The 24,802-nt window shown below is 42.5% G+C and overlaps 2 protein-coding genes across 11 annotated transcripts in view; one reads left to right on the plus strand and one right to left on the minus strand.

Moving 5' to 3' along the window:
* LOC308065172 (uncharacterized protein) overlaps positions 1-5,018 on the minus strand; it is a gene marked incomplete at its 5' end in the record, with an annotated part of 44,674 nt that extends 39,656 nt beyond the window's left edge. For 4 of the 5 annotated variants that reach the window (XR_013928694.1, XR_013928695.1, XR_013928696.1 and 1 more), the window contains 2 exons: positions 47-2,402; positions 4,912-5,018. The remainder of the gene's footprint in view (positions 1-46; positions 2,403-4,911) is intronic. The other variant, XR_013928693.1, reaches the window with a different exon arrangement.
* Positions 1-14,625, plus strand: part of SHISAL1 (shisa like 1) — a 107,930-nt gene extending 93,305 nt beyond the window's left edge. For 3 of the 6 annotated variants that reach the window (XR_013928691.1, XM_080390839.1, XM_080390841.1), the window contains one exon: positions 10,712-14,625. Coding sequence is in view for 3 of the 6 variants with exons in the window: in XM_080390839.1 (XP_080246965.1) it covers positions 10,712-10,724 (13 nt within the window). In the remaining 3 variants the exon portion in view is untranslated. Of the gene's footprint in view, positions 1-3,336; positions 4,919-10,648 lie in introns of those variants that run through there. The other 3 variants (XR_013928690.1, XR_013928692.1, XM_080390840.1) reach the window with 3 other exon arrangements.
* Positions 14,626-24,802: the final 10,177 nt, after the last annotated feature.

Here is a 24,802-nt window from a genome sequence, read left to right on the forward strand (position 1 = left end):
TGGGGACTGAGGAGCAATTCCGGTGTCCAGAGGGGTCACCGCTTACCTTGCTGCCGGGCGGCTGTTGGATATGAGCACAGGAACTGGCCACCTTCCTCTTCAGGGCCACTGCTCTGCCCACTCTGCCCCTGTAGCACCCACCATGATACCAGAGGGACGAAGACCGTGGAGTATTTCATAGTGTTTTTAGGAATTGTGGGTGATCCAGCTGGGATCCAGTTCAAGCACTATTTTAATCCGATCTCCTTTGGAAACCAGCTTGCCTCCTTCTTTCAAATGGAATCTAGAAAAATTTCTTCTCCTATTTCTAACATAAATCCCCTGAAATTCTGGTGGCTTTCAGTTTTATTGATTTCCATGGGCCTTCAAAAAAGTCAGCCCATTGAAGCTTTGCAAATGGTACCAAAACACCCAAATCTAATTTTTGTGTAGCCTCTTTCCCCCTTTTCAGCATGTTTCAACAGTCAATTTCCATTTTTTTTATCAGCCAGTTTTTTATCTTCTATTGGACTTGAGGACATGCTAGGCAGCAATTTTAATAGATTGAATCTTGCTGGTGCCAGGGTGGCAAAGAGCACTAGGACAAAAAGAGATAATAAAAGGAGCCGGATATTCACTGATGTAGGTTGGCCTACTTTCGTTTAGCTCAGTAGTTCATTCTTGAACTTTACAAAGAAACGAAGCTACAGTTATATATAAGATGTGTAATGATAATGCACTGGTTTTATGATTATTTATCTGTGGGCCAGATAAATAATACACATATACGCATCTATACATAAACATGTGTGTGTGTACTTATATCACTATAATAACACTTGCACAGTTCCTTACATATGGCCACTTTTCTCTTTCACTTACTAACTTTTCTGTACAGCTCAGTTAAAGTCAAGGTACAAACCACATGCATCATCCTGTATAATGAAGCTGTGTTTGACCTCAGCTATAAGTTGCAAAGACCTGTTACACTTAGAATTGATCGTGCACATGAGTAAAGATACTGGACACTGAGCATAGCTTGCATAAACATCCTTTTAAATTACGTCCTTAATTTATAAATAAATGATACCACTGTATGGCAAAGATATTATGACCAAAAAAGTTACTAGACTTAATAAAAGAATATGCTCTGGAACTGCTTTTCTTTCGGAATGAGGCTCTACTGTTATACTGAAGTTTTGCTGGTTTTGTTTTTAAAATATCCCTAGTAAAGTTTTCGGGTGCATTAGGAGATCGCTTAAGCAGGGAATAGCAGTGTCATAGCCAGCTACATCAAAAATCACATGGCAAGTTTTACTGCTTGCTTTTCAAACGTGGCTTTCAATCTGTAGTGGTTCTGTTAAATTCAAATTGTCAGCCAGCATGAAAGGAGGCCTTTTTCTCATATCACGTACCCGAATTTTACATAGAAGGGCACACTGTTGTAAAGCCTCTTGTACTTTTCATTGTGCTGCCTTGGATCTTGGATGTATGGGTTGACACTGCTATGTAAGAGCTCAGCAAATGTGAAGAATACTTGAGGATCGTAGGTATGTCAAAGCCACTTCGTGGGGACAGATTTTGAAAGCCCATCAGTTTTTGGGAAGTTGGGATGAGCTGAAATCAGAGACATTCAGATAATTCAATTCAGTCCTTACCATTGATGTAGAAATATTCAAAGGTTCACAGATTTTATTTTAAAAGCTTTTAAAGCAGTACCAAGAGATTTCACTGTGAAAAAAAAAAAAAAATCGTATCAAGCCCTACTCCAGAGTGCCCATCTATTACCCTGTCCACAGGAGTATGCAGCATCTCTTGAGGTGCTACAGTCACAAGCCTCAGGGCTTTCCTGCCCTCAGCCCATGGAAGTTTGGGGGTGGGGGTGGTGGGGTGGGGGAGAGAATAATCTTTGGGACTGCACATGCACGTGTAGGTAAGCAGCTGCTTTTCTTTCCAGAGGTAGATAGCTGTACTTGAGGAAATACTTGCTTTTTCCATCAAAATCTTTTAGTGTGTTGTAGGTCCTAAACACGCAAATTAAATCTGGTCATGAGCAAACATGAGGAAGGAAGGTTTCTAACCAGAACGTGGAGACTACAGAACAACTTCCACTTAGTGGTGCTAGATTGTAAATACCACAAAGCTGGATAGAAGATTGTGTATTTGCATGTGGCCGTATGAGACTGAACATGATGGTAACACAAATCCATCCTATCCTTACACATTTTTACAGTGCAGCTTTCAGGGGCAGTGGGGACTACTCATTTTCTAAGTCGGGCATGGGACTTTGAGGCACCTGCACCTGAACTGGTTAGCAGTTATTTTGGAGCCAGTAAAGACAAAGGGAGTCACAGCAGCATCACTCACCCAGCTTGACGCCTGTCCCAGGAGGAGAGTAAATCTGCACAGGTTCTTGTTGCTCTCTGTTAACATAAAGGAGCCTGAGGTGACTCTCTGGAAATGAAGGCATCTAATAATTTTGATGTCTAAAGTTAGGTGAGATGAAACGTACTTAAAGCATCTATGCCCTTAAATTAAACATAGCAATAATCTCCTTTCCAAAGAAACATGCCTGCCCCAGACCTTAAAGAAGCAGGGGTAAAATATACTATCTTGCCTTTAGCAATAATTCCTCTTGGCTTCTCTGTGCCAAAATATCTCAAGTCATCTTCCTGTATGACAGGAATGCAATTAAAGCTATTTGCTTAGCTGAAAATATGTGAAAATGTGCACTGTCTTAAGAACAAGAAGTCTAGAGTTCATTACATTGATACCCCTATTCAGTTCGGCATTGAGATTCCTTGAGGTCATGAAAAAAAATCCAGGCAGTTCAAACTGCATACATAACAAAACCAAGTTGGGGTTTTTTTGTGAATCATGCAAATTAATTTGCCTTCAGGTGTATTACATGTTTAATGGTTGCCACACATTATCCTGCAGGAAAATTTGGCAACAATCAGCCAGATGAGTTTCATCTGCTTCAGACACCCTGCTGGTGACTCGAGGGTTTCATAGATGTCTGGCAAATTAGCAAGTCCAGCTCACTTTCAGTTTTACTTGTAAGTGGCCATCCACACTTTTAAGATGCTTTGGAAGGCCCAGGCCCAGGGTGTTGTGAGTGTTTTTTTGAAACAGCCTTAGGAGGAGGAAGAAAACTTTTCAGGTTACTAAAAGTCAGGCTGCAATGCTTCAGTGAGGGAAGATACATGCAGCTTTTCAGTGATCATCTTTCAATTTATGTTCTCAAACCGTCATCTGTTCCTCTATTCAACACTCATAAATCAGAACTTCAAATGCTTCATATTTCCTTTTTAAAAAAAACCCTCAGAAATTCTCCTGGATGTTTTTACTTTCCAGAACTGTGTTCAGGAGTATCAACCATTTCAGGAACTATCAAATGAAAAACATTGCTACTAACTGAAAAAATACTTGACTTTCAGAAGCATAGGATTACTTCAGAAACCATTCTTCACAGTAAGTAATATTTATTTATGTTAGCAACCCTATTGGTTTCACATCATTGCTCTTTGTAAGTGAGAATTGTAAAATATGGCCTTTAGTAAAAAATAGAGAAAATTGTATCCTGTGTGGTTTCATTCCTTTCCCACCCAACCCAGTCAATGGGACAAAAGATGTATTTAATTAATTAATGTAATTTATTCAATTACAGATATTCCAGAAACTCTACAGGAAACCTGTTTTCTCTCTTAGCTTTGGTCTGCTAGCCAGACAGCCATATTAATCACAGAAGTTAAGCTAGCTGCTGTTTTAACACCCACAGTTCTGGTGGAGGAGGTGGGGAAAGTAAGTCCTCGCCTGCAGCAGCTCTCCAGGCTCACTCCAAGTGCCAAGCCTCCTCCTGCATCCGCCTGTGAGACAGACCTGGGATCCGAGCAGATCCCAGGCTTCACTTACCAAAAAAGCAACCAGATCATCGGTAACGAGACCATCCGTTGTGCCAAAAACAGCGCTGGTGCAGGGCCCTCCCCTTCATTGCAGGGGAGAGCTGGGAGGCAATTTCTAACTGATTGCAATTTCTTTCCCAGCTCTCTGGCTACCAGCTTAGAGCACTTCCCTAGAGACAAGTCCAAACCAGTGGACCCAGCAATATGAATCCCAAACACATGCTATAGACAAAGTGTTCCTCTGAAAACCATCTGTGAACTCTATATTAGCAGCAGCAAGTCATGGAATCAAATTTAAAAGTAATTTAAAGAGGCAACTTTATCTTGTGTGACTACACACCGGTGGGGGGCTTGCCTGTCATTGATTAGCAGGTCTTAGTACTGGGTTCAGATTTAGCTAGGAAATAAGCAGCAGTAGAGTGTAAATCCTTCAGGTTGCTGTACGTCCCTCTGGTACTGAGAGTAGCCCTGCACCTCTCCTGACACACCAACCTTTCATCTGCAGGACAGCTGCACAACCAAGGACCTGGCCAGCAGGTACCTGCCATCCACCACCAGCTCCTTCTCCTGTACAAGTGCCCAAGCCAGCCTACCTCCTGGGAATGCAGGATCTTCCCAGAGTTTCTAAAGCTCCTTTAAAGCCAGTGAGCTGCTCTCAGCAGTGAAGTGCAGTTTGGTTTATATCCCCCAGTCCTTATGGGAGTTACACAAGCTTAATCCAGGCTAAAAGATTCTTAAGAAATGGAGCAAGCAATATAAGTCAGATTTACCAACACTCATAACATTATTAAAATAGAAATTTCTTAAAAATTGCACTGCTTCATAATTTCTGCATTTTTTCTAGTAACCCTTTCTCAAGCCTTGTAAACAGTCATTGCTACTCTTGAATATATTGCTACAATGCTCCGGTGTCTAAGAACGGCTGACAGCATTCACTTTTGTAACACATTAAGCTTACATGATAATTAGCTTCCATGACATGGACAAGTGACTCTGCTCTGAAAGCGCAATGGAAGTAAGCACGTACCTGTGTCCCACCTGTATTTCCCAGGTGGAAGGGAGGAGAATGGTCAGACAGGTGACATGCAGCCACATTTCCAGTGACTGGGAGGTAGGACCTATTCCACCTGCACTTTTGAGTTGGTCCCATTCACATCCTGTGTCTGACCTGTTCCTCATTCAGTACACTGTTGTACTGATGCTAACGCATTGCAGCGTGAGCAAATACACTGCTGTAAGCACAAGCCAAAGGAAACTAATGTGATGCAAATGGCTTCTTCTCACCTGCAAAGCAACAATGTGAGCAGATAGCATCTCTTGCATGACTGTGGCTTTCCCAACTTCAATTACAGAAGCAGGCTTTCTGGTATTTCAGTAGGACTGCTATAAACTTAGTATAACCTGCCCTATAGCAAAAGCTTTCTCTCCTAGTACCCTTGTGTATGTTGAAGTACACAGTGCATCCAAGCACTGCTCAGGGCACATTGCAGGAGACTTTTAAGTAGGCCTCGACTTTCCAGAAGATACCAGCTAAATGCTTGTTCTTCCACTCACTGTTGCAACTGATCTATCCTTTGCCTGATGCTTTTAAATAAGGATAGTGATTCACAAGCTGTGATAGCAAAATGATAGGTTATGTCCTCCAAAAGAGCCAGAGGGAAGAGAAATCCTGCTGTGAAAGTCTCTTGAACTGACAGGGAACTGCTTGTCTCCTGACCACTCTGGTGCTACACCCCAGATCCATGACTCACACGAGTTGTGGTTCACAGTTCTTTATCTATGCTTAATCCAAAGCATGTAATAACCTTTCTAGTTGCATTCGCACCTGCACAAGGTAAGTTATGGGCGACCAGCTTAATAAAGTTGGCACCTGCCCTCAAATAGAAACCCCTCCAAAATGCCCCCACAGAAATACGACCAAGATTTAACAGTCCGTCTGTCCCCTGCCTCCCTGGGGCTTACTGGTCTGCTTCAAAGTCCCACAGTGTTTCTTTACAACTGATGGATAGAAGCGCCCCACACACTTCTGACTACTCAGCAAAGGAAATCTCTCTGTTGGCCCCATTTATAAATCCCCCAACTACCAAGAACACACTTACCAGGGCAGAAGCTTCTGGTTTTGTTCTTAACATATCCCAAGTATTTTCATTGTCTCTTCTTTGGTCTGCAGGCAAGGGATTGCTTAACTCTGATGAATCTGGCATATGTTGCACATCTATTCTGTTTAAACCCCAACACCTTCCTGAGGTATTGTCTTTCAAACATATTTTGACATTTCTCTCCACCTTTGCAAAATTGTCAGCTACAGTAGAAATGACATTTGAGTTGAAAATTCAAGTCTGCTTTTCAAGTCGAAAATTTCCAGCGCCTGGGTTTTGTTTAAACTCTTAAGTGCCAGGTGTCTTATCTTCCCTGAGCCAGCTATTATTTTAGAAACATGAGTGGTGGCTTCCAGTGATGGTGGTAATTTTACATGATGGCTGCAACAAAATTGATTTGCCACCGTTTAAGGCAGCCCTCTCATCTGACCTCATGCAGGTGCTGTGATGCATTTCACAGCTAGACCAGAGGAGAATTTGTGCCCGCGGATGAAAACAGGGGACAAACCACCTTTCCTTTATGGCAAGATGACAACGTCCAATGCTACTGCTTAATGTTGAAGTATTCCTAGTCAATTCAAAAAAGTGAGACATTCAACTTTCTCAGGACTGAGCCAACCTGAAGCAAAATTTAGTTGCTGTTAAAGTTTCCCATACATTGGAAAAACCTGAATCATTCAGCTATTTTGATGTTCTCCCAAAGAAAAAAAGACAACAAGCGCCACCTAAAAAGTCCGAGACTTTCCGCTTTCTTTCATGCAAACAAAATGGCCAAATTGAGATTGCACCAGCAGTGTTCATTCTGGCATTTTGTAATTTCTAAGATTTAGACTTGGTAACCCAAGCAACCTTTCAGCATACATTTTGGAAATAATGTTATATGCTATGTATAATATAGCCATAGAAGTGTACAGATGCCAAGCTATGAAAATTATTTCTCTGCTCTTTGGCAGACTGCACAGGCAGAGAATTAGATTATGTTCTATTTCTTTCTGGTTTGTAATATATTTAGACAACTGAATGGCTTTTCATTTGGTGCTTGTCCTGCAATTCATTTCTCATATCCTTCCTTTCAGTCTTGTGAGGCTTTTTTCAAAATCTCATGCATTGTGCTTTGTCCTCCCTTGTCCTTCCATTTATGGGGAAGGAGGACATTCCTATTGCCTATAATAATCAGTGCATCCGCCAAGGGCTTCTTATTGCAGAAAGCTGTTTGTTAGCCTGGTACCCGAGCTCTTCCTATGAACAGAGAGAGCAACAGCTTTTCTTCCGCTCCCAGCATGACCAGATTTGAAGGCATTGCAGCAGAACCTCAACAGATGCAGAACAGTGCAGGTCTCCTTAGATCAGTGTAATACAATTTTACACCAGAGCGAGTTCTGGACATTTGCAGACACTGTTTGCTTTGTTTTCTGAGGTCTGAAGGGGCTCCGATGATTGATGGTGCTTTTATGTGAACACTAACTTACCAAGAGGCCTTGGAACGGTGAATGTGACAACCATTTATTTCATTTGTCAGAAAATTACAAAGGTCTCTGAACAAAACTTGTCTCCAGAGGCTCTGAATCCTTCCTTCGTTATTAACGGATGTCATTTTTTCTAGCGGAACTAAGCCGCCATGCAAAGTCATTGCTGTGGAAGAGGAGGCAATCTTTTAGTTGGCCTCTTCCTTGATGGGCAATGAAAATCGATGCGGCTTGACAGGGTGCTGTTCCTGAGCAGCCAGGTAGAGCAGCGGTGGCACTCGGGGGTGTCAGAGTCACACAAGGGCAGTAACCTTTGCTAGCGAGTAAGAGCAGCCAGAGCCACCGTCCAGAGCACACGCTTCAGCTCTAAATACATTAAAATCCTGTAGAAGTGACCAGAAGTGACAAATAACAGGGTTTCTGTTGCCAAGCATGCTGTTTGGGGATGCTGGGATAATATACTCTGGCTAACTGTACATGGAAATTAGCATTCGTCTTTCTTAGGAAAATGCGAGTATTTTCAGTGATCCCACTATTGTAAAACGGTCTGAAGCAGCATCGCTCAATGCTACTGATCCAACCCTCAGTCAGTCAGTCACACACCCCACTTCTCCCTAGAGGAAGAGAACCCTTTAGCCTGGCATCTGTCCTGTCAACGTTTGGTTTCAGGCAGAAACTATTGATTCAGCACCAGGCTCAGCCAGGAGCTTGGAAAATGTCGGGTCAATACTTCGTATTTGATGGAAGAGGCTTTCAGAGCTGCATATGGTCTGTGTGTTGCTGGCTCTGCTGTTCGCATCCTCCCACTCATGCTCCCGTAGCTTTATACACACATTGGGGAACTGGCAGAGAAGTGAAGCTACTCACAGGAGTGGTATTTTAACTTCTGTGCTGCATGCAAATATTCATAAACTTTCTTATGGTCTTTGGATTTGGGAACTCTCATTTTACACCACCTTGGTGACAGTCTTGATTTTACATTACCCTTGGAAAAGGGATCTGTCCAGGACCAACTTTGGGACTCTCAGGTATGGAAAAAGAGCGACTGACCGATGGGTCTGACACATTTAAAATTGTATTCTGTCCTGGAGCATGCAAATCCCAGCTTTACTTGCTCCATCTCTAAACATTTATGTAAAAATAAATAAATAACTAAAAGAAACCGCATCTTGTCAAACAAGCTAGTGATTTAAATTATGCAGACTGTAGATTAGTAAAGCATTTCACCTAAGCTAAGGCACACAGCAGTCTACAGAAGAGTGGAAAGATACAACTCTAGGTGCTGTGCAGGATGTAGGTTGCTCCAAGCCACGACACGTGCTCATACTCTTCAGTTTCTCTCTCCCCAGGTATTTTTAAAATTAATTATAACTAAGTCTCGGGAGACTCTCTTCTAGATACAAACAACTTGTTTTAAACTTCTGCATGCAGACCTCACAAGGGGCAGGTTTGCATGTTTTGTTAATATCCATTTCTACCGGCAGCAAAAAAAGGACAGTGACAGAACAAAAACAATGCAAAGTAATTATTTTTTTTCTAACATGAATAAGGCTAATCTAGGCTGTTTGATTATTAGGAAGCAATTAACTGTCAAACCTTGACATAGGCTTCATTTGATAGAGTTTTGGGTAAAGACTTAAATCCTCAGAATTATTACAAGAGAATTGCATATTTCTGTTCAGAGATCCTCCCTGACTAACGGTACTGTGAGAAATGCAAAGATCTGAATTAAAATAATACAGCTGAGCGACATCTCAGGTGGCTGCTGACCCGACCTTGTGCTTCTGAGCAGATTTACCACTGCAATTTCAATGGGGTTATGCTGACAGGAAAGTTTAGACTCAAGCCTCATATACTGGATAGATTTGATGGGTAGAACATTAGAAAACCTCAAACATACTGATCCCCACAAATATCCTGCTGTCTGAGCAGATTTTTCTTTATATTTTATACATTAATGGAATGCAATATGTATAATGTAGCCCATAGACGTGGGAATACCCAATATGCAAAGAACTCTGGTGGGAAAAGTTAATTAAGTATTGTTGCTACTAGGATACCAAACTGTGCCTCCAACAGCTTGTATTCATACCGTTATGCCTGCCTGCTTGAGCAAACAGATGCATTGTTTTAGTTTGTTATTACAATTAGTAATCCTGGTCTACCTCAGAACTTTGCCTAGTTGAGCTTCCAGCCAATTACCTACATGCTGCCATAGTTCATATATGGATGGATCACATAGCTATGTGATTTGCACATGGTGAAGATGGGTAGATTTAAAGCATTTGTTAGTCCAGGAGGTACTGCAGGGAAAAAATGATGAATATTCACAACACTTTTGTGAGGAAGGCACATGAATATAGTATTTACTTATTTACTTTATGGAAATAAAGGTGCGTTTTCTCATCATATGAAAGGAATAGGGGTTAGAGTAAGCAGCCTACGCTTGATCTGACAAATACCTTGGTAATGAGTGCGAAAGGAAGGCTCCATGCCATTTGATAAAGGCATTTACCGTATGCAGAAGGGAGCCCTTGGCACTTGGTACTTTCAGAGTAGACTACAGGCAGTAGAAATGAGATTAGCAGGTTTTTGCATTTCGTCTTTCACCTTTGCAGGCAAGTATTTGATCTTTTCATCTCACAGGTAGTGGACAACACAATGTGGAATTAGTACACTGGCATACATACAGAAAGAGGGATATGGGGTGAAATCTGTTTTTTATTACGTAGCATACAGCCTTGCTGTCTCCAGTAGCCAAGGCTCCATGATCTACAGGAAAGTATCCCATCTCCCTCCCTCCTAAGTTCCCAGGGTTCCCCTTTTGATGATGCTCACCCAGGGTTTGGCCTGGCACATCATGAGCACCTCAGGTGTGCACCCAGACCCAGGAGCTAGGCAGCACGCCACATCCCCCCAGGTAACAGGTAAGAATAAGCAACTTGTGCACCTACTGTGCAATTAATATTTTGCAGAACTGGGACCAGTTTATTACAAACAGGGAACAAGGTTAGCCTCCCGCTCTGACTACATAGAAAAAAGAGAAGGCAAATGCAACCATCTATATCACACAAGCTCACACTGGGCCAAATAGAGCTAATAAGGGAAGGCAGAGGCCTCCTACACCTCTTCTTCTTTGCTTTTCCTTCCTCTTCTGTGCCTCCTTGAATTAAATCCACAACCAATTTTTTCTTTACAGGAAATACTGTGACATTGTGTGCTCGTGAAACATTATGGGAACATTTGTGTTTATGTCTTCCAGAAAATTATATTGATGTGCCTCAAGATGGGAGAGGTAAGATCAGACTTCAAGGAGCAGCTTTCAAGAAAATCAGCTAAATTACAAGAGTTGAAAAGCAGGAAAGAGAAAGACTACAAGAGGGAGATTGAGCAAGTCACCTGACGAGAAACATCATTCAGACAACTTCTATAGGCAAACTATATAGAAAGAGTCTCCAGAAGAAAGTAGCATGTAAGCAATATTTTAATTCTAGACTGACAATACTATCTCTGAAAAGAAGCATCATATCTGAGGAAATGCTTAATAGGAAGAAAATTAAGTTGCTCTGGCAAATCCACACAAAGGTGGAAAAAGATCACAAAACAAACCTTTGGTAGATAACTTTTCTTTGCCTTCCCATCCATCTATTGCCATTTGAGCCTAATCTAAGTGTCAGAATACTGAATGTGAGTTTTTCCAAAGTTCTCTGGTGAATATTTTGTCACAATAGGGTAGATGCTGGCAATCCCCATCACTGTTAATCATATTGTCATCTGCATTACAAGGTAAGTGAAGCCCTGTCATTGAGTCAAACTGCGGGGTAGCAGTCGTTTCAACCTTAGTACACATTTTAAGATAATTGGCAATGATTCTGCTAAGATATCAGACATCTGAGCCCATCTTGGCTTCAGCTTCACCCAGCCTCCTGAAGAGGGGAGCTTTATTATGAAGCAACACAGACACCCCACTCCACCCACATACTCCTAGAAGCCGAAAGAGAAACAGAAGAAAATCAACAGACTATATATCTCAAAAGCAATAATACCATTGTCCCTCTGTTTTACAAGGCAATAGTGCAATTCATTTAGCCACCAACTGGCTTCAGAGTTTACCCCTCACAAATCTAACATTTCTAAGCCAGAAAGGCAATGATGCTACCACAGAAGTATGTGGGGTACTTGGTCATTAGGTTGCAATAGCTTGACCTAACTTTCCACAGGACAGGTTTATTTTAAAACCATACAGTATCAATTACATGAGCAAATCCTGTGAAATTCAGTTATTTAATGGAGAACCTGTCAACGACAACCAAACAGAAGAGTTAATCTAGAAATCATAACATAAAGCCATGATAATCCCAAATTAATCCTTCATGCCTAATACTTCATCCTGCAAATCTGAATAACTTTAAAATACCTGTGCATTTTACTGTATAACCAACATGAGAAACACCTTGTCAACAAACAATTAAGTTTTCCTTTTGTACCTCTTTGATTTGAGTGAATTTTAGTCTTCTGTTACACTCAAAAGGGATAGACTACTGAGTGATTTGAGCTAATTCACAGCTACCAGGGTGCACGATGGAACATGACCAAAGCCGTGCAGGATTAAATAGTGCTAGGGGACCCAACAAGGCTGGACACCACAGCAGTGCTCAGTCTTCAAAAGAGGCCCAGTCTGAGCAGGATACCAAATATGCATATGGCCCCTTTTCTTTGCAAAGCAACTAGTAAAAAATGCTGAGCATTAATGAGTAAAGGCAGGCAGTAGCTAATATGAAAAAATTCAAATGCTACAGGTGGGAGCGCCACTCTGCAGGCATTAGACTCCATCCCGTCCTGGGTAAGCTTAAGGTCTGGTCCATTCTCACGCTTCACAAATGCTGCTGCATGTGCACCTCTGCATGCAGCTCAGCTTGTAGAGGCCTAACGGCTCTGCCACAGTGCAGCTGGGGTGTTTTACATTGTGAGGAACACCACACTTCAAATAAACTACTATTTTTTAAACCTTGATGCACACTAAACCCAATAGACTCTAGTTTTCTGAAGAGCATTCCGTCAGAGCATTGCATCATTCAAAGCACTTCAGCTGGGAACAAAAAGAACCTCCAGCAGAGACACACCTTAAGTGGCTTGCAGATACTGGCAGACAGTCCAAACTGCTCTCTCCTTGGTGATGAGAGGCTTCGGCAGGGAAAGGTCAGTGCTCCTGGCAGTGGGAGAACTGGTCCTATGAGATGTAAGGCTATTAGTGCCAGCTTGCAAGAAATACAAAGGAAACCAAGTAGCTGGAAGCAATGCCATCCATGCCTCTGCCAACATCACATCTCCACACCTCCACATTGTCTCCCAAGATCCATAACCCCTCCAAGACACCCAAAGTATGTATCTACAGTAATCAGTCTTACCTTGGCGCTTTGCAGTAACTCTTTGCTCCTTCTGTCTTCTACCAGCACCTACTTTCATTGTGAGATGATTACCGCCCGCCACAGAGAGCTTTGTAAAAAGCTTATGTTCATGAAGGAATTTGTATTAGATACTGGTTTGTGTGACTTACTGTATTTTGTAAGGGTTTTTTTCCCTTTGGGAATTGTGCGTTATCAATGAGCAGTTTTATGCTTTACTTCTAGTACATGTATACCTTGTAATTGATGTGCTTTTTGTTTGTTTGTTTTATTTTATTCTCTATACAGAGCCAGTTAATATAAGGTAGATACTCTCTGGCTGAAATTCTGATTTTGCCTACCAATTAATTTATGGATAATTCCTTGTCATAGCTGATGAACAACTGTTCATCAATTGTGTTGTTATAATCATCTGATAGCCTCTCTAGTTCAGCAGAATATAAGATCCTGAATAAGACCAATGCTCATTGGGCCTTAAAGTAAAGGGAAATAGTGTATCACACGTGTTTCCCTACCACCATCACTATTGGCCCTTCTCCCTTAGCATCTAGGACATCGTAGAAGAGCACTAGCTAGACAGTCACTGGAACATTTCAACCATCTGTGTAGCTGTGCTCAATACCCCTCTGCATTTACCTGATCAAAATTATGGTGAACCAGATAAACTGCAATGAATTCTTCAACTGCTTTTGCAGAAAGAGACTGGTTCAAACACAATCTTTCTCAAAAATAAAAGACCTGGACTAAAATAGATATATTTTCCTCTGTGTCCATCCTGGTATGGTTGGAAAAATAAGGGATCTAAAATTAAGATTTAAAGAAGTGTGTAATTCCATCATACACCCCGTTTAACAATGGCAGCTGTCTGTCTCAATGGCTATTAATGACCTTTGTGCTCCAGAAGCCTCCTTCCTTGTCCAACTCATTTTCTCTCTTCAGTTTCACCAAGAACTGAGTGTCCAACTTCTTAATAATTGCTGTGTATAACATAGGACATAAAAAGATAAGTTATAAAGCTTGTGCAGGACTTGGTGTTGTAATTAACCATCTTTTGTGCCTGGTTATCAATCTTACAAAAATACAGAGTGAAAACAATCCGGCCTCTTAAGGTATACTTCAGCATATTGTAGCAGCTATTTTAGATAACTGTTTTTAATAGTTTTATGATGGCTGTGATTTCTAAAGTCAGTTCTATTTTGCCACCAGTGATGGTGTATGATAAATAAAGCAACAAAAACAAAACCTCACCCACCTGCCAGGAAGAAACATCTTTTCTCAGCCTTGAAAATTCTCTTGTATAAGACAGGCATTTCTTCTAGTCCTCCTTTTACATAAATAGTAAATCACTAAGAAGATAATATATACAGTATGATAGTCTATTTTAATAGTCAGCAGTCAAATTTTAGGCTAATTAAGCTAACTAGAAATTCTAGGGTTGCAGTGATTTCCCATTCTTTATTAATACATTGATAATAATACTGTTTACATAACACTCGATGTTTGAAATCAATACGTGCCAGTGTCCAGTGATTTGCTAATCTAGTTTTTGATCTAATCCTGTCCTATTTTTTGCAGCATTCTCTAACTTCATATTATGAATCACATTGTCTTTCTAAAGTGATTGCCAAGTAAACCAAAAATGTGTTTTACAATGCTATTGCACTGCTCTTGTCTTTATATACAGTAGTTTTTATAAAGATGTCATTAGGTTTTAATAAATGAGTGTAACGTAAACTAATCTCTGTAATAAAACTTGCTTTACTGTTTCAAAGACTGTCTGGCTTAGCTTTAGAGATTTGAGTTTATACTTTTTTTTAGTAGCTTCAAACTTCATATCTTCCTTTCCATCTGCAGGGAAATCCCTAGAAACCAATATTCTGTAGTTTATACAAGGAAAAACGAAGAGAATGTATTTAATACAAAGAACAACACTTGCATTTGGGGGGGGGGGGGGGGGGGGGGGGCAAAGGGCCCCCCCCTAAAGAAACCACACTACAAAAGAAAAGACTAAGTCCATTGCATAGATAAATACATGGTCCATTTAGTCTGCGTCACATTTCCAGCAGTTGCTAATACCAGGTACTTAAGAGGGAATTGTGGGATACTGAACAGAGACTGCTAAGAAATAAACATAATCTTTCCACTACTCAGGGCCAGCTGAGAAGGCTAAACACGCAACTGAGCGGATAGAAAGCAACATTTTGATTTCCACAAAGTACTCTCACCCATACAGATGTTACGGGAGGTCCACCTACCCAGCTGAGACACAACTGAACTTTTAACAAAAAGGCAGGACTAACAATTCACAAAGGCAAGAGATAATTTTTTTATTTTTTTTCCCCTGCCAGGCTGAAGGATTTGGACAGTTTATACAGAAACATTTAGACTTTCTAAGCACACTGTGCTCTCTCAGGTCCTTTTGTCACCTATTGTTTAGGAGGCTTCATTACCTATGCTTGAAAAAAAGCATTCTGAGCTGAGATTTCAGCCTTCAGCCTAGTAAAAAGGAACATTTTTGACAACTGCATTAAACGCAGACACACAAAAATAACCAACCAAAAAAATTGGCTCTTTTCTGTTGGTATCTTTGCTTATACTTAAAGCTTCTTCTCCACCAACACTCAAGAAAATTTCAGTAATATGCATGGGCAGTCTAAGTCCCAGCACAGTGCCTGGGCAAGGGGGAAAGTCATGGGGGGTTTTTCACCTCTCGGTGCAGGTTGCTTCCCCAGATGGAAACGGCTCTTGCTCTTCGCTGTCCTGTGGCTCCCAAGCATCAGTTCTCTTCAGCTGTTGTCCTGCCCAGCGCTTGTCCTTGGCTCATCCCGAGTTTTGATGTCCAAGTGACACAATGGCATTTACAAACACAGGATGTACCTTTTCACATTAGAAATTATGCTTTCAGTATCGGGTCGCTATCCCCAGACTACAGACTGTGCTCCAGGAATTGCCTAAAAAGTCAAAAAATACAGAAAATGTAAAGCCAAATTTAAAAAACAGATGAGAAAACCTTTGTAATGTCAATAATTTCATGTAATAATTTCATTAGTTCATTCCTGTAGCTTCTATAACTGCACATCAGCTCAAAAATGGAAAAGGAACATTTTCATTAAAGCAGTACTTCAATAATTCTTAGATTTTTACAACTGTAAGAGACTACAATTACATCCCACTGTGCTGAGATGGACACATAATGCAGAAAGAGGACAAAAGACCATTTTAAAAATACATAAATATGTAAAAATACCAACAGTAAAAACCTACTCCCCTTCTCAAACTGCACTTGCAATTATGAAAACAGCTACAAGACAAATTATAAGAGAAATGGTAAATTGACATATTGGGGGTGTTACAGCTCCCTTACCAAGTTTCAACAATTTTTATAGCATACCTCTAGTAGTTGAGTAAGAGTTATATTCAATACATTATGCTCAGCAGGAATGTTTTTTATATACCAAGTGAGCAAATTAAGTGTCTCTGGAATTTCCATAGAAGCTGTTAAAACGCTGATATTGACTTACAGACTGCCATTACCAAGCCATTATCACCAAATCGTAAGCAAACAGGACAATCACAACCAGTTCCTTTAAGTATTTGTTCTTACTGGAAAGCAGAGACCATGCTGATCCGCTTGCCATGCTCATGTGCAGAAGGACAAGGAGAGAAAAGGCATCTGGGTTTTGATATTTACTTCCAAGAAAGCAAAATCCTCTCACTCTCACCCAAGTAAATCTCAACAGTTAATTAAATTTGTGCAGCAAATGGAGACTGTTAACATACTAATATATTAGGTATGTATGTGTGGGCATCCATGTGTAAGTGTGTAATAGCTTTGATTTCCCATTCAGAATTTTATCTCTCTTCTTTGAACAGCTGAACTGTACAGAGCCTCAAACTCTTCCCAAATTTGAATTCATCATTTCATCCTTAAGTGAAATTCCATCACTGACATTTATTTGCAAGGATAACGAGGAATCAGTAGGATTTTATAAAGAGCTGAAAAGATATCTAAAGAGAGGGAAACTCTTCTGCCTCTTTCGCTACACTTTCATCTGCTAGCCTTTGTGCCTGCCGTTCTACACTTCAACAAAATACAAAGTGGAAACAAAGCATCATGTTGAGATGCCTGTACCTCCCTGTTGCACCCCCCACTGTAGAGGACAGCACTCTGGAGGATAAATCCTTCACAAAGCACGTGCTCTCCCAGCTTTCCAGTGGGAGCACAGTCCACACTTCCCCAGTGGCTTGTGCTCATCACAAAAACTAAAGCGATACACTTTCCAATACAAGGTGCATGCTTGCATACTTACCTCTGCTATTGTGCAAGCCTGCTTTATTTTTCCAATTTTCTTTGTTTTTTTTAAGCTAGAGAATAGTAACGTAACATCTCTCAGTTGTCTCTCTGCCTCCTTATCACTCACAATGCTGTCCCACTGGAACGAGCTATTCATCCCACTGTTGAGTCTCAGCACACAAGGCAGGGCAGGCATAAACGAAGAGGCTGCATGCGTCAGGGAAGTTTCTGGTAAGAGCTGCTGGGAGTCCCAGGCCACGTTCTGGGCTGTGAAGGGTGACAACACTTGAACACGAATAGCTGCTTTGTTGCTGTGAGAACTACCAGTGACAATTGGGTTTAAATCCTTAGCTTTATCAACAACAACAACAAAAAAACCCTTGATCTAGGTAATATTTGAGAATATTCTCCTACTGGCCATCTAAACTCCAGTTTTAATTTAAGGCATCCTCCCAAATTACTTTTTTTAATTACTTTGGGTTTAAACTGCCTTATAGTCACTGCTGGAAAATGCCTTTTTTTTCATGTAGGACTATTGAAAACAATTCAAATCTTAGAAGCATCTAAAAGTTACATTGCATTTGACCTCAGGTTTTTTGGTCCTCAGCATAGGATCTACCAGCTCCTTTCTCCAGTGGTTGCTGGTCTGCAAACCAAGTATATTATATCATGAACAACTAGTATTGTGCAATCACAAACTATTCACTGCAAAGCCACTTTTCTCTAGCATGCCTGGATTTTGTTAGATTTTATGGTGCAAAATGCTGCTGTGGTAGGTGGTAGCGCAGTAGGAAGTACCACCTTCCAGTGAGTAAGTGATAGCTGGGGTTCGCCGTATAAAATCCATTATCGTTTTAACCACACGGCACACCTCCTCCTTCCCTGGATGAACACACTGTAAGCAGCTGCTGGAAAAAACCAGCTGGGACTTTATCTAGCCAGGAGACACAGCATCCCTGTGCTACATCTGCTATTATTATGCAGATACAGGAGCTCAAAACATTTCATAACCTTTCCCTTTTCATTAACTAAAACCCCCAAACCCTATGAAAAGTAATCATGCAATACTGTGAGTCTCACAGATTTTACGTTTTGTTACACTACCCATACAAATGCCACATGAATAAAAAGCACCACTTGAGCCCACAGTGGAAATTTTATTGAGTTCCTGGGCTGCAGCTGAGCGGCACAGGAGGTGACTTCTGTTTTTTGTGCAGTGTAGTCGTTATTCCTCCATTTCCTATCTTTTTTCCAGCACTGCCCATGTACAACGAGCTACCGCTGTCATGGTAGCAGGCAGCGCTTTTTCACACACGTGCAGGTGCTCCCACCCTCCCCAGCATCCCTGAGCCCCAGCCCTGCCTCCTGGCACTGAGCAAACAAATGCCTAGCTGCAAGGACTGATCCCTTCACCCTCCCAGACCGTCCCTCCTAGCCTGCACGTGAGCGCTCAGCCAAGGCAGCAGCAGCTGATGGGTGCCAGCTCCTTATTCTCAGGTGTTTCAGCCTCACAGCGACAGAAGGGGTAACACAGACATTCCCTCCTAGCCTGCACGTGAGCGCTCAGCCAAGGCAGCAGCAGCTGATGGGTGCCAGCTCCTTATTCTCAGGTGTTTCAGCCTCACAGCGACAGAAGGGGTAACACAGACATTCAGAAGAAGGGCCCGAAACTGGAACTGATTCAGGACTGAAATAAAATAGGAATACTTGACTCCCTGAACACTGCATCTTCCTCTTTCAACTCCTCCTGCCCTTTCCCAATTGCTCAGACAACAGGAAACCAGGCCATGCTATTACGTGAGAGAACGACCAATATTAAGAAATCTCCTTTCTCCTCACGCACAACCCAGATGAAGTATGCGCTAAAGCTTCCAGCATCCTTTGGCAGAGACACACATTCCTTGTTGGCAGGAATGGACAAATTGGGCAAATCCCATATTTTCCATTTCACTTCTCCTCCCTGACAGTTACATGAAGGATATTTCGGCCGGACTGTGAACTCTACTCACCATCTCTCTCCAGCTGGTGCAAAATGCCTGCTGTCCCCACAGCCCCCTGTGTGTGGACACTAGAGGTACAGACCTCTTCGGTGAGATGCCAATGCAGGGCCCGTGCTGGAGGTCCAGCATGCTCTGGATGGAACCTTGCTCCCAAAAAAAAAAAGCTCTGGCAGAGCTGTGTGATGCCGTTGCAGCCTGACGTGGGCAGATTTCTGTGCTACTTGTGGCCACTTCCCGAGGTCTGATCCAGGGTCCCTCGTGCTGCCCTCTCCTCCAGTACCCAATTCCTGAAACACTGCTATTGCCTTTGCCAGATGTCCCCTTGTCACAGTTTTTTGTCAAGGAAAACCTTGGGGTTTTCCAGCCCCACCACAGCTACTATGCCCCACTCCATCACCAGGCCAGGAGGCATTCCCCTCCTTCACCCATGAGCCAGAAACACCTGTGTGTACTAGGCAAGGAAGCAGCTCTTAAAACCCAAAACACTTCCAAGTGCACGTTTTGTGTTTGCGGCTCCAAACCATGCTCTGCGGTCCCGATGCCATCCAGTTTGTACCACAGAGCTGGGCTTTGGCTTTGCTGCTGCTCAGGCTCTGCTGAGACGAATTGAGGAGACAAACCTCGGTGAGCTGGCAACCGGCAAATAAACTTTGGAGCAGAGCAGGGTAAAAATAGCAAAGTCTGAAGGAAGGTCAAGCTGCATGCCTGCTACCTTAGAGACCCTTCTAAGCCAAAGAGAACCCAAATTCCTCTTGTCATCAGGGCTGTTTGCATGTATCCAGGTAGCAGCTGCATAGCTCAGCCAGGCTCCCTTCCCACTGCAAACATCCAGAGACAGCCTCAGATCAAAAGCAGCAGCCACCTACCCAGTATGTGCAAGCGCATACCAAGGATGTGTCTGGAAGCATGAAGAGCGATCTGGCCCAAACCCAGAACGCTTCAGCCTGTTTGGCTGAGGTGTGTGGATCTGGCTCACCTTCACTGTGCCATCTCCCAGCTCCAGCCATCGGCTCAGCCATCCCCTCCCAGCCCCTGTAAGTTACACCACTAATTCCTCCAGACCTGCTATAGGAAAATGCGCGTTACAAATGGCCACTCACCGAAACACATATAGAAAATGTCAGAACTCGCAGGAAAATATAAAATTGAGTGGCATGGGTGGGGCTTCTGCAAAAACACGAAGCTTTTGCCAAAGCAACTGCAGGATTTGCCGTTTCAGGCAAGTAACCGGGTTTCTTGGCCAAAAAAAATTTACCCTGACATACCCGAAGCCATTCACTGTAGCAGAACTACGCATGTGCTGTCCGTCTCCAAGGCACAAAGGCAGGGTGTGACAAATGTGCACAGAGCTGGGGTGGGTTACACTGGGCAGCAACCAGATCTTCACTGGTCAGCATGGGCCATGAAGGTCACAGAATGCATTTGCAGAAGAGACTATAAAGCAAAGGTTGAGCTACTTCTTGCCATAAACTGTGTCAAAGGGATGAAACCAAGAAAATGCCCAGTCTGCAGAGTATCATGTGGTCTTCTTCTCAGGCCCTCCTAGTAGGGCCTTCTTGGATGTAAATATGAGAGATTTCTTCTAATGCTTCGATGTGGAAAATCTCTAGGTCAAGACACATGTAACAAAACAGCAAATCCAAGGCCTCGGTCAGAGCTTTATGAAAACTGCTGCTTTAATTCTCCCTTATTGCAAAAGAAAGGAACCCGGTAAAAGGTTGGTAATTAATTCTACAATACTCAATAAGGGAAAGTTTGTTTTCAATAAACAAAATGGAACTACTGAATTAGCACAAACACGTTCAGTTAGAAGAGCGGGACATCTCAAAAACATTTCTATTAGAAGCAAGAACAAAGCAATAATAACCACACTCTGCAGGAGTATTGCTTACTTTCTGGTGATTAATAAACTCCAGGAAAGAATAAAATTGATGTTTTTAAGTTTTTTCTTCCCCATTTCCCCCAAACTGAAATGCACAAAGGAGATAAATGCTTACTGTGAAACCTAAGCCAAAATTCATTATGAGCTTACCCTATTACAGGAACATACTGAGTTCCCCTCCCCAGGGAGCTCAAATTATTTGTTATAATGGAGATAAATGAATAATAGGGAAGGCTTCTTTCTTCACTGGAAATTCAGTAAGTATCCAGAAAATACCCCCTGTATTTTCGGGTGCAGGCAGTTAAAGGTCCCAGCTCTCCCTGGCCGGTGCAGCAGGAGGTGGGTCAGGTACCTGTCCCCCTGAAGCAGTGCCTGGATGCCACCTGGATGCCACCTGGACACCTGTGACGGTGTGGCCGGGTGCCAGGCAGTGGGTGTGCAATAGCCCATGTGCTTTGCAAAGGAGGGAGAGAAAAACTCTAAAGGTCTCCAGCTTCCTCAGAGCTGACCAAAAAGGGCTGTAGGTTAGTCAGCTGTCATTGCAGTCTTTGTTACCATTTTTCAGCTCTAGAATAGCAAAGAGCTTTCTGATTTTTATTAACTGTCTGTCAAGCAGGGGAATGTTTCCTCCCCTGCCAGCCCCAGCAGCCGCAGCTCCAGCAGAAAGCGGTGGGAGCTCAGGCACACACATCCTCAGCCAACAGCAACGGTTAATCCCTACCAAAACAACGCCAAAGAATCAACTAAAACCTAATTGCAATATTTCTCATCAAAACAGTTAGCTCAACAGGAAATAGGGCATCATACAGGCAGTAAAAGTTGTTTTGGTTTTATTTTATTATCCTTTGTTTTTCCAATAAACTGTAGGAAAACAAACTACAGATCCAGTCACCCCTGGACGTGTGCCTCAGAATACTCCCTTTATCACTTTCATCTAAAATACCCTCTTACCCAAATCTGCCTGGCAATATTTTCTGAGAATTCAGTCTGTCATCATGAATGTGGCAAACAGATTTTATGGCCTCAATGCCAGACCACGACACGGGGGCGGGTGGGCTTTTGGCTGTCAGATGCTCTCTCTAGGACCTCAGGCTCCACAATTAATCTCTCACCATCTCAGGACCCTAACAAAATGCACGTGTCTGAGTCTGGCAATGCAAGAGAACAACCTGGAAATGTTCATGAAATTTTCAGATGTTGTAATGAAGGTGACAGAGAAAGGCAGACAGTCTGTACGGATTTGGCAGGCAGACATTGGTTTAATTTTTTTTTTTTTGCAGTAATTTAATCTAAAGTGCATTTATCCAGACCTGTCTTCGCACTCTGGGGATACTGAATCCATCCCTTGCACCACACCACGGAGTTGTCAAAGGAGCCATTACATCATCTCTGCAAATGACATGCCCTTTTCGAGTGGCAGCTTCCTCTCCATGTGCAAAGTCCCCCAAGCCCAGCTGTGACATTCACGTTTCAGTGCTGCATACGTCGGTCATTGCAGACTTACCCTGCTGGTCACGCATCGTCACAGTGGTACTGGGCACTCTCTGCTTGCGTCGCAGCAGCTAGAGTCTGGCATCATCAGCTAACGTGTGAAAATGACTTTTTCTAGACAACTGGAACTGCTGTAACAGCCTCCTCTGCAATGTGCTTTTTTGGAAGCCAACTGAAATGTAGAAGTCACAGACTTGTAAAGAGGAGGTAGAAACATTCAGGATCAAAGCAATGGTATGTTTTGTTTGCTTTCTAATTTAGGGTTGGGCATGTCCTTGGGTTTTTGCTTTGTTTTGCTTTGTTATTTAGCAGCACAGTGACAGTGGGGTCTGTCTGGTACTGTTGATCAAAAGCAAAAGAGTGAGCAAAGTACTGAAAGGTCCCTAGTGCTGGGGTATGTGTGTGGTGGGAATTTGGAACGTGCAGCAGTCTCAGAGGAGCTGCATGTTCACATGTGCCCATCAATTTTACTCAAGCAAGTCTTCACTTTTCCCACCCAGAGCTCAGTTTGTAAGCACTGGGCATGGTGCAAGCTTCAATACCAGAAAGTCAGTGGTGTGAAATGCCCAGAGGAAACATCGCTGCCTCCAGCTTACAGCCTGAGCGCCGTGGGAAAGATCATCTTCCTGCAAGCACAGCACAGACTTCAGCACAAGCTGCACATCCAGCACTTCAATGAAGGAAGCCAGCCACCAGGCAAAGGCTTGCACATGCCTTTTGCCCTCTTTCCTCCAAACATGTATTTGCCAAAATCAACTAAACAACAAGGTAGCATGGGGTTGACTGAATCTGTATTTGGTTTCTAGTCAAATTTGCTAGAACAAAGCCAACAAGAATGCAAGGCAGTCTTCTCCTGCCTAGTGGAGGCAGGGCATTAGGCAAACACTACATGGCAAAGGAATCAAACCCTTCTCTTCATTGCCTGTGTGCACAGCACACCCACATGTGCCTATTGCAACACCTGGAGAGCAAGAGACTTGGAACTAAGTCCAAGATGAAAATTTTGTTTCGATTCCCCAGTCTGTTCTTCCTGTTTTCAGTTTCTGCCTCCAAAATGAAACTCTTGACAGTTCATTTCTGACACTTTGGTTTTTGTGCTGGTGGTGGATGCTCAGTAGTTAAACCTCATACCCCTGCGAGGGCTTTGGCTGCCCTCCAGGACCAAAGAGTAAAAGATGCACTTTCTAGGAAACTACAGGACACAACAGGCAAATTACTACAATAGCAAGGCACAAGCACTGAGCTATGCATATGCCCCATGGTTCTTGATTTTAGTCTCACCTCTAATGAATTCCCAGCAAATTTACCATAAACAGATAAATCCCTAAGAAATCAGAGCTACCACTGATAGTTCAGAAGAGGGCAGGAAGGATTCAGGCAATGCATTTCAGCAGCTCAAGAGAAATAAATTACATTGTAAGTCACTCTCAGGATGCTTGTAAAGGGAAGTCTGAAAGAAGGAAAAAGAAATAATTTTGTAATATTCTGTGGGAATCCCCAAAATAAGGATATTCCTTTGAAATAGAAAACAATCATTCATTCCAGCTGTGTTCACATCCTTTTTGCCTTCCAGGGTTAATCTGCTGAAAGGCTTTTAGCTAAGATTAATGTATATCCAGCTGTCTCTGGACTTTTCTTTTTTATCCAAAAATTAACACTCACCAAACAAACAAACAACTATTGGCAATAACATACTAGCAAAAAAAGGAACATTTCAATTCAGACACAATTCCTACAACATGGCTTTTCATTCTGGAAAAATAGTTACTTGAACTTGTTTTCCAAAGGAAAAAAAAAAAAAAAAAGGTTAAAAAAGGTGCTCTACTGATTTATAGCTTTGCTCAGAACACAAGGAGATTAAAGGGATTAATATGTGGAAGTTTAGCTGCCAGTCGCCTGTGTGGTATGGGTAGTGATCACATCAGCATGGTAACTGATCTACCGATGACAGCAATGGTTTCACCTTATACCAGCAAAACCTTTAAAACCTTCTGCAGCAAAATACGCCTCTCACTGCAGTGCACTGAATCACTGGGCTTGTGTTTGTGCTTAGTGGGTCGTGAGGCAGGGCTAAAATGTCTTTCCACCTTGCTGGGTCTTTTAAGCTCCTGCACGATGGAGAAACACGGCGCCACGTGCTCACCTTCAGCCCTGCCACCCCATGCATGCTGCGGGGCCATCCCTCTGCGGACACCCACCCCCAGCTGCCTCCCAAGGGGCTGCAGCAGCGGGACATGGTGAGGCAGAGCAGACCTGCTGCTCCATTTAGCCTGTGCCCCTG

The sequence above is a fragment of the Falco punctatus genome (assembly GCF_963210335.1).
Source record: "Falco punctatus genome assembly, chromosome: 6".
In the NCBI taxonomy this organism is placed as follows: domain Eukaryota; kingdom Metazoa; phylum Chordata; class Aves; order Falconiformes; family Falconidae; genus Falco; species Falco punctatus.